This window comes from Rattus norvegicus, chromosome 12, assembly GCF_021556685.1.
Source record: "Rattus norvegicus strain SHRSP/BbbUtx chromosome 12, alternate assembly SHRSP_T2T, whole genome shotgun sequence".
Classification (NCBI taxonomy): Eukaryota; Metazoa; Chordata; class Mammalia; order Rodentia; family Muridae; genus Rattus; species Rattus norvegicus.
In genome coordinates this window covers 21,306,273-21,318,319 of record NC_141545.1, presented here as the reverse complement: position 1 = coordinate 21,318,319, position 12,047 = coordinate 21,306,273, and the positions used below count along the sequence as shown (strand labels likewise).

The 12,047-nt window shown below is 51.8% G+C and overlaps 1 protein-coding gene across 1 annotated transcript in view; it reads right to left on the bottom strand.

The window, feature by feature from the left end:
- Positions 1–3,160: 3,160 nt before the first annotated feature.
- Mad1l1 (mitotic arrest deficient 1 like 1) overlaps positions 3,161–12,047 on the bottom strand; it is a 310,787-nt gene continuing 301,900 nt past the window's right edge. The window contains 1 exon segment of the mRNA NM_001109387.1: positions 3,161–3,723. Within this exon segment, the coding sequence (NP_001102857.1) occupies positions 3,565–3,723 (159 nt within the window). The 3' untranslated portion in view covers positions 3,161–3,564.

The window sequence follows — 12,047 nt, the reverse complement described above, 5'->3', positions numbered from 1 at the left end:
GGGTGCTGATCCCTAAAGATTTATAGTTATAGCTGCATATGCCAGAATAGCTGGCTAGCATGCAAGCTTCTAGGGCAGTGGCCTTCAACCTTCCAAATGCTATGACCCCCACAAACTGTGTAGTGACCCCAACTATAAAATTATTTTGTTGCTACTTCCTAACTGTATTTTTGCTGTTATGAGTCATAGTGTAAACATCTGAATGTAGATAACCTTAGGTGACTCATGTGAAAGGATTGTTCAACCCGAAGGGTTATGACCCACAGGCTGAGAACTATGGTTTTAGGGGATTTTCCTATCTCTTAGGAACAATGGGGTTACAATGTGGAGTCCAAATGTCCTCGAACTTACAAAGCAAAATGCTACCCATTGAATCATTCTATTAGCTCCACTCCATACTTCCTTAATATGGCTACTGAACATTCCAGATTGTATTTTTAACAGCATGTATGCAGCTGTGTGGGTATGCAGGTGTGAATGCAGGGCCCACAGAGGACATCAGACCTCCTGGACCTGGGGTAAGGGTGATTGTGAGCCACCTGACATAGGTTCTGGGTCCTCTGGAAGACAGGTGTGTGTCCTTAACCACTGAGCCATCTCTCCAGCCCCCTATTGAACATTTCACGACGTATGTCATCGGCATGACATTTCCTTGAGACAGCACTGTTCCATAGGTGAGAAGAGAATGATTAAAATATCTCTCTACATATATATGCATATCATAAGCGACACACTAAACAGAATGCGAGGTGGTGATAAATGTCACAGGGGAAAATGAAGCAGCCTGACTGAGAAAGTAGGACCCAAATGTGACCTTGGCTTAAATGACACATGCATCCTCCAAGTCCAAGGTCAAGGTTTGTATACACATCTCCTTTGGTCCTTGAGGGGTCATCTGTCTGTGTGTCTGCATTCTGATCAACTCTCTTTGTATGCCTGTGAATGCCCAGGTATGTGCGTGTGCATGTCCATGCATGTATAAGGTCCGTGTGCATGTCCATGTATGTGCATGTGCACATGCAGAGGCCAGAAGTCAATCATAGTCATGGTTTCTCAGGAGTCACTAACCTTACTGATTCACTGTGAGACAGGTCTCTCAGTAACTTGAGGCTGAGTAGGCTAGGCAGGCTAGCCAGAGTCCTGGGGAATCCTGCTGTCTCCACCTCACCTCATTCTGAGGCTGTGTCTAGTGAAGGGGCGCTGTGGTACAGCATAAGGCAGCTGACGTGTGCGCAGATCTGAATCCAGACAAGATGCTCCCTAACCAGGCTCTGGAACTTGGCTTTTAAAGATGGTGGCCCAGGGGGCTGGTAGGATGCCTCATCAGGTGAAGGTGCTTGCTGCCGAGCCTGATGACCTGAGTTCAAATCTCCAGGACCCACATGGAGGAAGGACAGAACCAACTCTGGCTAACACCTCCACATATGCCCTGTAGTGCATGTGACATGCCCGCGTGCATACACACACACACACACACACACACACACACACACAGAGAGAGAGAGAGAGAGAGAGAGAGAGAGAGAGAGAGAGAGAGAGAGAGAGAGAACAGTGACCCAGATTGAAAACACAGTACTTCTGGGAGCTGCTGGCAGGTTTCCCCTCACTCAGGAGTTGGTGTTTCGGTTAGCCTTGGTTCTCAAGCAGCCTTATGAGAACCTTCGATGTTTGTGTCTTTCAGATTCAGCAACAAAACCCGGTGGCTATGGATCTGTGGATGGCTGTTGGGAAAAACCAAGCTGTACAACAATGCAGTTATTAAAAACTCCTGTACAGAATCTGACGAAACAAACCTGGGCACTCTCACCCATCCACACACGAGGTGTGCAGGTCCGCCCACCAGGCTGGAGGCTGGCTGGGAGCCAGGGGAGGGGCTCTCCTTCCCTCACCTCCTGTCTCTTTGGAGGTTTATTCGTTTTGCTTTAATGATATTCAAGTTGTACAGTTAACCAGAAAGCGGGTATAAATATAGGCCTCGCCGGGGCTCCTTGCTCCCACTTGGTGTCTCCTCCCTACCCCTCTGTGTGTGTGTGTGTGTTGGGTGGGCACATCCTTTTCTGGGCAGAAGTACTACTCAGATCGCAAGCACACATAAGCACCGCAGGAAGGACCATTCATATGACTCTGAAGCCAGGTAGCTTGGAGAGCTGGGTTTGAGTCCAGACCCACAGCTGACTGGAGCAGGACCCCTTCATCCCTAACCTGTAGCCTGATGCCACCCAGCTGGAAGGCCAGCTTGACATGGAAGAGAGCGAGCGGAGAGCTGGGTGCAACCAGTCCCCGCTGGCTGCTGGGGGATTCTGAGGGTGCCCTGGGAGGCTGTTCATTCCTGCCTGGGAACAGCCTGGAGGTCCCTGGGATGGGCCAGGAGCTGGAGAAATACCCACAATCTGTATATCCCAGAGGGCCTTGCACCAGGCAACAAAGGACAAGGCAATAAAGAACTCAGTCATGGCAGAACTAGTTGCTCCAGCTGAGCTCGATGGGAGGAGGTGGGGGCAGCAGGGGTCCCCTGGTAGGGGAGCTGGAGGCCTGGACATAGCAAATCCTGTTACCTCCTGGCTGTGACGCTTGTCACCATGCCACTAATCCCTTAAAGTGAGTCATTAGCAGCTTAAGACCCATTTATCAGTGGGGGCCCAGTGACGAGCTGGTGTAAGCCTGGGGCTGCCACAAGTAAAATTTTCTCTGGCCCAAGCCTGAGCGTTCCCAGCAGGCTGTCTCACTTCCATTTTCTTGAAGGCATGTGAGGAGGCTATGATACACTCAGGTGACAGGTCATCAACACATGAGGGACACATGATCAGGTGCCCAGACACATACATCCCCAACTCAGGCCCTCACCTCTCCACCTCTGCCCAAGAAAACCTGTTAATCAGGACACTTGCAGTGGTATGGATGGCTGGGCTTGGTGAGGCCCCTTGCAGGGGGAGCTAGCAAGGGAGGCTCACCCACTGGACTCAGAGGCCTCGCACGGGGGTTTGGGGAGGGGCAGGCAGGGAAGAAACCAAGGCAGGGAATGAGACACCCAGGCTCAGAGGGATGGGACACTAGCATTCCAACCCCATCTGCCTGTCCCTTTCGGCTGCGTGTATGAACAGACCTGCCAGGTGTTGGGAAGCATAGCACAGTGGTGAGGCCTGAACAGCCTTGGCCACAGTCCCGGGAGGGAAGATAAATGTAGCACTTTATTTCATCAGGCTGGGACTGTGGACGCAGGCCACAGTCTGGCCACCAAAGTGACATAAGCAACCAGCACATGGGCCGGTACGGGCACACCTTGGGACAGTACAGCCCTAGAACTGGATGGGGTGGGGAGGAGAGGAGAATGGTGGGGTGTGATCTGGCTTGGTCATCCCCAGCAGCTTGCTCCTGCTGGCCAGGGACAAGAATGGTGTTTGTGACATGATGCAGCTATGGGTAGCAAAGGGGTTTGGGGACATGTGGGTAACTGTCTGGAAGACCAAGAGCTAGGCCAAGGTCTGAGGGCTGCATGTGAGACGCTGCAGGTATAGGCTAGGCCGAGGTCCAGTGGCTGTAGGCGTGGATGCTCATGGGAAGAGGCTAGACAGAGGTCTGGCGGCTGAACAGCTCTATGGTGAGCGCGCTGAGGAAGGCAGGGATGCTGTCCTGCTGCAGCAGGTGCAGCTCAATGAGCTCAGGCACTGAACGGGAGAACTCCGTCTCCAGCAGCTGCATTTTGGAGCCCGAGGGTCCTGTGGCCTGCAGGAGGAGAGAAGAGAGAGGAGGTCAGAAGTGGCTACTGGACAAGTATCTGTCCTCTGTCCTCATATGCTCCCCAGTGGAGGGGGTAAGGGACAGGGAAGGCTGTGCTGCCTGGCACTAGAGTGGAGCCTGGGCTCCAGGGCCACTGGCTTGCTTCTTGCACTCAGTGGGCTTGCACTGCCCACTGAGGCAAAGTTCAAGGTCATCAGCAGAGGAAGCTGAGATTCACAGCAGGGAGCCAGTCCTGCCTCATGGCTATCCCAACTACAACAGGCTACAATTCTTGGGGACCTCCATTTCAGTAGCTGGAATCTGCAGCTGTTACTCGCTTGACCTGGTGAGGTGAAGCAAGTCCAGAGCGTCTTCCAGACTGTGAAGACAAGATGCTGGTGTCACCCTAGCAGGGTGACCTCTGAAGCTCAGACTAGTTCCTGTCCCACTTTCTTATGTCACTATTAACTGAAGGGAGGACACACTGGCTCACGATTGCTGTGATGGGAGGTGGGAGTGGAGCTTGCAGACAGGCGCGCAGCTGCAGTGGGGCATAGTGCAGTTTCTCTGGGTCTGCCCAGGTTACCTGGCTGTCTGGGCAGGCTACCCTGTCACTATGCAGGCTGGGCTGGGAGAAGCAGATGAAGCCCCTGGGCCTTCCTGTCATCCTTCCTTCCCCAACCTTCACTTATCTTGGGGCCTCCCCTGCCAATTGGCCCAGCCATACTGTAGTGACCCAAAATATAGAAGGACCTCTTGGGTAGGAGAGAAAAGCGCTGCTTGCGAGGTAAGGCAAGAAGTCATAATTTCACATAGGACCATGCCCAAACCTCAGGTCTGATATAGGACTAGTGTCCAGTAAATCTAAAGCCCTTCCTACTCTGCCACAGAAAGACAGAGGGCCCAATTAGGAGCAGAGCAGAGGTCAGACTGGTTGGTTCTCCAAGGAAGAAGCAAGGGGGTCCAAAAAAAAAAAAAAAAAACCAAATGGGTTTATGGGGTTGCCAGCGGATATGAGTCAGGCCAGAGCCTGACAGCCATCTGAAGAAAGGCAGGCATCAGAAAGGATGAGAAGAAATCAGAACACCAGTGCATCTCTGACAGGAAGTTCCGCTACTGTGGAAAAGTCTCACAATTCCTCAGCATGACCATGTGATCTACTGGTACCCAGTGTGCACCCAGGCCAACTAAACATACATCTACAGGCAGGGGCACATACCAATGTCCACAGTGACAAGCTGCATAATGGCCTACAGGGATGCAGGAATACACAAATTGCAGTTTAGCTACACATATGTAAATAGATAATTCAGCCGTGAAAAGGGACAAGCTCAAGAAACTTTGAGCATAGTAGGCTGTTTATGTGGTGCCATTGGCATGAGGCATCTGTATAGACAACATGGCAGAGGCAGGAGGCAGGTGCTGTGTACCACGGTGAGAGAGCAGGGAGCCCTGCTTTGGGGACAGTGTTTCTCTGTGAATAGCCTGTGCCAATGAATAATGCACAGTGGATGTGCTAATGAGAACCAGGATGCATGGCCCAAGGCATGAGGAGTTTGTTTTGAAAAGTCCACCCTGCCAGGGGCTCTGCAGGTGACCCTACTCCCTGGAGCCACACAGATGGCCAGGCTGCTCCCTTGGGTCCTGGAGTCCATGACTGCCACTGTCTCCCTAGCATGAGCAAGAGGGGACCTGGGGAGACTGCAGCTGCTGAGGCCCCCACACCCCGTTTCACCCCATCCCTCGTGGGCCATCACGGAATGGGAGGCTCTACCTCACTGCTTCCCCAAGCTGTCTCCTGTCTTGCTTGTTACCTGGGTTTTCCTCCTGTTTTCTCACATAGGCAGACCCCCCAGCCTGTTCCCATGGCCCTTAATACATTTAGCCTTGTCATAGTTCAACACAAACCATCTTTAAACAAAAATAAGAGAAACCACTCTGACCTTTTCTCGAGAAAATCCTTTCATTTCTCCCTTCTGCTCTCGACTCGCAATGTTTTTCCCGAAATGTCAGAGGGGCTGACTCTGAGGCAGCTGTTTGGGAAGGAACAGGCTGGCTGGGTGGGGGTAGGAATAGGGTGGGAGGAGAACCTCCAGGGTTCTTTCATGTCCTGGCACTCCCATGTTCTGGGTACCCTCAACAGGAACTTCTAGGTGTCATGTCTCCCTTGCCCCTCCCCAGACATGTGTATGTCTGTTTAACTGTGTTACTATAGAAATGGAACTTAACAGGTTTGGTAAGTACCCCAACATCAAGCTGTACTTCCAATCCTGTAGTCAGGTTGTCTACCACTGAGCCACGCCCTGGCCCCTCACTGGGGGATTCTAGGCAGGGGCTCTACCACTGAGCCACGCCCCAGCCCCTCACTGGGGATTCTAGGCAGGGGCTCTACCACTGAGCCACACCCAAGTCCCTCACTGGGGGATTCTAGGCAGGGGCTCTACCACTGAGCCACGCCCCAGCCCCTCACTGGGGATTCTAGGCAGGGGCTCTACCACTGAGCCACACCTCAGTCCTCTTGTTTTATGTTGGGAGAAGATCTCACTAAGTTGCCCAGACTGGCCTTGAACTATGGTCCTCCTGTCTCTGTGTTCCAAGTAGCTCAGGTGAGAGGCCACTACACCCATTCTTTATTTGAAAGAGACCTGTTTCAGCTGCCAGCACCACTCTCCTATCCTGATAAATAGGCAAGAACTAAAGAGGCCACATAAAATACACTCCAACCCCATTGGCTATCTGCTCACGGAGTCTCTCTGTGGCCAGTACAAGTCCTGGCAGGTCCCTCTGGAGGTTGGAGGGAGGGCAGGAAATGTCTCTCCTTACAAGTCTCAAACAAAACCAAGTCTGAGGTTTGTACCACAAGTTGGGCATGGCCCAATTAGGCCCTTCCACAGTCCCTCTGCCCACTCTCTCAACTTGGCTCCTCTGGTCACCCTGCCTGCCTCGGCTCGGGTAGGCTCACCTCCTCGTGCAGACCCACCCAGGGAAGTGGTCCTGGCTTATCAGCATGTGCGGATTGAATGACACCCCGCCAATCAGTCCCTGTACCGCTTTGCCGTGTTCAAATGCCACCCGGTCCCCAGGTGCCTGCAAATCACCATAATTAGGGGCTGTTCACTTAAAATTAGAGCGCAATTTTTTAAAAAGCAAATTGCCCAGTCAGACGTGCTGGCTGTGGTTAGAAATATTTATGGGCTACGTGCATGTGCCGTCTCTAGCTCCCTCTCCCTCTGTGCTGGGGACAGGCCAATAGCACTGTGGGACCAGCGCAAGAGATGAAGATACCCGCTGCAGACAGCTGCCAGCCTCTGCACTTTGACCCATGCCTCCGCCTCCAGCAGGGGGCTGTTCCCGAGGACTGCAGGGCTAAATTTGGGCAGGGGACGTGACTTGTATGTGTGAAGCCAAGGAGATCCAGATAGGGATGTTGGGGTATCTGGGAACACAGCCAGAAGGATACTAAGGACCATGAGCCAGCACTGGGTGAGTCCCATGCTGTTCAGGCCAAGGAACATGGTACCCTTCATGGTCTTCCCACTCAGCATCTAGACCTGGGTCTGTCCCTCTCCACTGACACTACAGTGGCTGCCATCCCCACCCAGCCTCACACTATCAGAGAGTGCAGTATGCAGGCCTTGTGAGCCTGTGCTGCTGAGTGGTAGAGACAACAAACTACTTCAATAGCTCAGCCCAGGGAACCCTCTTCATGACAGTCACTTTACACCTACCCCAAGTCCCTCCCTCCTTTACCCACCAGAGCTTCCTCCCCCCTAGCTCATCAGAAGAGCTGTGCCAGTGCAGCTGGCATAGCCGATAGCTGGCATCCAGCATGATCAGGCTTCGGTCTTCTTCCTGTGCCCCAAGTTGCCAGACCCCAGGAGGAATTGGCAGCCACTGGTTCAGGATGATGAGAGCAGAGCTGAAAATGACGGTCCTACATGGAGTTCTAAGAGTAGAAACTGTCTATGTGGCTTGCTTTGTGTCCCTGCTGAACTACGTCAAGGAAAGTATCCATGGGCTAATGACAAAGCGTGAAAGGAATTTACTATGCTAGCTAGGGGTGACCTTTCCCTCTGGAGCTCTGTGTGTGTGTGTGTGTGTGTGTGTGTGTGTGTGTGTGTGTGTGTGTGTGTGTGTTGGGGGGGCTGGGCCTTGCAGCCTCTAATGATTCGCAAACACACAATTATTATTATTGGATGCTTTCTATTTATGAGCACTGCATCCCCCCGGCTTGCGGTCTGCTTCAGAGTTCCACAGCTGCTCCTGTAGCTTTGGGAGGGATTGGAGGGTACAGGGCAGGGACAGCCCATGGGGTCTCACCCAGCAGGGCAGACAAGTGAGCCCTGACTCTTCCTTCTCAGGTTCCCTATGTGCCCAGAGGCATGGGGGCCAGGACATACTGGGGAAGTGGGCCAGAGAGGAAAACAAGAGTGGGCAGGAGGGTGTGCAATTCAGCTGGTGCCCCGAGGAAAGGGGAAGGCGGGGGAAGTCACTCTTCTACAGCTTCCACTGGAGCTTGGGAGAGCCAGGGCATCCAGGCTGCTCTGCTCCAAGGCCTTAGCCATCTTGCCAAGGGCTGGGAGACAGAACAATCAGGCTGGTCTCCTCACTGGTCTGTCTGCCACCTACATGGCACGGGTCTCTGAGAGTGGCTTTTCCTAGAGTCACCATACTTAGACTACGGACATCACCTGGTGAGATGTAACCCCAGATGCCACTCTTACTTGCTGCATGACCAGCGTGTAAACACTGATTTCCAAGGGATTGCTGCCTTGGCCCTTTGCTGGGGGCCATAGTGACTTAGAGGATCCAATCCCATGTAGCACTCCCAGTCAAGGCAATGTATCAGAATTGAGTCCCTTACATGTAAAATAGTCCAAATAAGACACAGAGATAGGAAGTGGCTTGGTGGGTAAAGAGCCCATAGTACACACGAGGATTCAAGTACAGATCTCTAGTATGTTTCTAAAGCCAGGCATGGCAGCACACATCTGTAACCCTGTTCTAAGGTCAGGGATGACACATCCGTAACCCTGTCTCTAGGAGAGGTGGAGACAGGCAGATTCCAGCCAGCCTAGCTGAGCCAATAAGCCCCAGCCTCACTGAGAGACCCTGCCTCAAAAGATGGTGGGTATGGTGGGAGGAGCTGGCCAGAGGGCTCAGCGGGTGTAGGTGCTTGCACGGAACTGATGGATGACCTGAGTTTGATCCTTTAGACTCACATAGTAGAAACACTGAACTGACTTTCCTCTGGCCCCACCAATGCCGTGCATGTGCCCCACCCCATAACTAAACAAATGAAGACAGAAGTGGAATGCATTGAGAGAATGCCCCCCTGGTGCACATGCACTCCTGTACCCCACCACACGTGTACTCATGCGTACAGTCACTCATACGAACACACATGTGAAAAGACGCTGCAAACTCAAAACTATGAAGCACAGTTTTCAAGTCAAGGACCTAAGGGGGCAAAGGACAGAAACGTGTGGCCTGAGGTCACAGGGCAGAGGACTGACGTGGGAGGGGAGATGACTTCAATCGTGCTTTCTTCTGTTGGATGCTGATGGGCACCTGGTGTAAAAAACTACCTGACCAGGACAAACTAAAAGACCAGAGAGAGCCCAGCTAGCACTTGTAGCTCCAAGAGCTGAGAATTTCCCTCTCTCCCAGGCCCAGGACAGCTCTTGGGGACTCAGGAGCCACATCAGAAAGGGTCTGACATCAGTGGCAGGGCAGAAGGAGTCCCTACAGTTGGGTCCCACCTCACAAATCTTAAACTAAGGTCCCTAAGGTTCAAACTGCTTCCAGGCAACTCTACTGCGAAGCCAATAATATTTACTGTAATCTAAAGAAGTCAGACCCGGACCAGGAGAGAGTCAATACCCACTGATGGTCAGCTGGTTACACAGAGAATCAGGAATGCATGGCTCACAGAGAAAAGAAGTGGGGACCAGTGGACATCCGTAACAGGTAACATTAACTCACCATTACTTCCCACCAAGTGACCAAAAGCATGAGACAGTGCCCAGCCAACCCCACAGTGAGCATGGCGCCATGAAACAGGACGAGCAGTGGGAGGCACTAGAGCAGGCCAGACACTGCCCCGAGAGGACAAGTAATCTCAAAGATGCCGTGGGAGGAGATACCCAAAACAACAAAGGAGAAATCACCCACCCATCTATGGATAACATGACTGGGTCACATGACAGGGCGTCACGATATTGAGAGTCCCAAAGGAGAGGTCAGAGTGAGCTGGTGCCTGTGAAACAGCTCTCAACAACCCACATCCAGATAACACAGTCCAGTCCGTCCCCACCCTCCCTTCAGTGGGATCTGCTTCAGACTGCTGCATGGTACACATGCTGGGAGGTTTCTCTGTTACCTCACACTCAGCTCTGACGGGTGTTGCTGGGTTCTCTCTCTGCTTCCAGAGCTCAGAGGAAATGAGCAGCACCGTGTGTACTATAGAATGACAGAGAACTGACAGGCTCCCAGACCGCAGCTACCAAGGAACCACTCCTGGCTTTGTGTAAGGGCCTGTACCCTCCTCACATCCTGAACTTCAGAACTGGTCACTGTGAGCTGTTTCCACTGATGTGTAACTGACGTGGGGGATGGAAAGATTCTTGAGGAAATCACACCCACATTTGGACAATGGAAGGACAAGCCTAAACCAAAAGATCCAAGAAGCCCAATACACTCCAAAAAAGGCAAGAAGAAAACAGCAACAAAGCACACACCTCCAACTTGCTCACCTTTAGGCTCCGAGCAGCCAACAGAGGCAGAAATGCTTTCCCTAAGGAGAAATGAAGATAAAGATGACAGCCTATTTCTCCCGAAAACAATGATGGCAAGGAGATGAGGTGTGCATGTGCGTGTACGTGTGCATATGTGTGTGTGTTGGTTAGGGTTTCACTGCTGTGAGCGGACACCATGACCAAGGCAACTCTCATAAAGATAACGTTTCATTGGGGCTGGCTCACAGGTTCAGAGGTTCAATCCATTGTCATCAAGGCTCCCGCCTTGGAAGCATGCCGGCAGGCATGGTGCAGGCGGAGCTGAGAGTTCTACATCTTGTTCCAAAGGCAGTTAGCAAAATACTGGCTTCCAGGCAGCTAAGATGAGGTCTTAAAGCCTATGCCCACGGTGACACACCGACTCCAACAAGGCCACACCTCCAAATAGTGCCACTCCCTGGGCTAAGCATATTCAAACCACCACAGGGTGCAAAAACAGTGGATCGTCTACTCTGAACTCGACAAACTGTGGGATAATAACCTTGAAGGGTCTTCAAACACACAAGGCATACAAGCCTGATTTCTCTTTTTTCTTTTTCTTTTCTTTTTTTTTTTTTTTTCCGGAGCTGGGGACCGAACCCAGGGCTACCACTGAGCTAAATCCCCAACCCCCAAGCCTGACTTCTAAGCTGATCTACACTATAAACTGACCATTCATCAATCCACCCACTCACCCATCCACTTATCCATTCTGCATTTCTGAGGATGGAACCCAGGGCCTTGTGCATAACAGTAACCACACTCCTCCCAAGCCACTCCAGGCTCAAGGAAGAGTCTAGGCACTCTACTGCCTAGCCACACCTCTAGCCGCTTACATAGACAATTTTTTAAAAACTGTCTGAACCCCACCGAGATCTGCTATGAAATCAAAATCTGAAGACATTGTAAGGAAAAGGTACAAACTATAAAACAGGGACCCTCTGGCGACACAAAGTTCCCAAAGGGCATGGCTGAAACTCAGGTCTTATTGTGTAGTGCAAAGTCTACCTTACAACTGTGTGGCTCACTTGTGTAGCTCCCTTTGCACATGTATGCTCACACATGTGAAGGCCAGAGGTCAACCTTGGGTGTTATTCCATGTACAGTCCGCCTTCAATTTTATTTTCTGAGATGTTCTCTCTGGCTTGGTACCCACTGGTCTGGCTGGCATGAGCCACAGGGATCCTTTTGTCTCTGTCTCCTCAGCACAGGGGTAGAAGCCTGAGCCCCAACATGTGGTTTTTTAAAATATATGCTTCTGGGGGTCAAACTAGGTCTTCATGCTTGCAAGGCAAGCCTTTCACCAACTGAGCAATCTCCCCAGCCCCTCCCCCTCCACATCCGTCACATTATGTAGCTGTACTGAAAGATGATTTCTTTTCCTTACAGTTTCTCAGTCAATCATGGCAGGAGCTGAGAAGGGGAATACTGGGGCCAACCAGGATACCAACCATACAGCACTAAAGGACACACACCTAATGACCTGTTTCCTCTAGCAAGGCCCTACCTCCTAAAGTCTCTAGACTTCCCCAGGTAGAGTAACCTGCTGGGAAC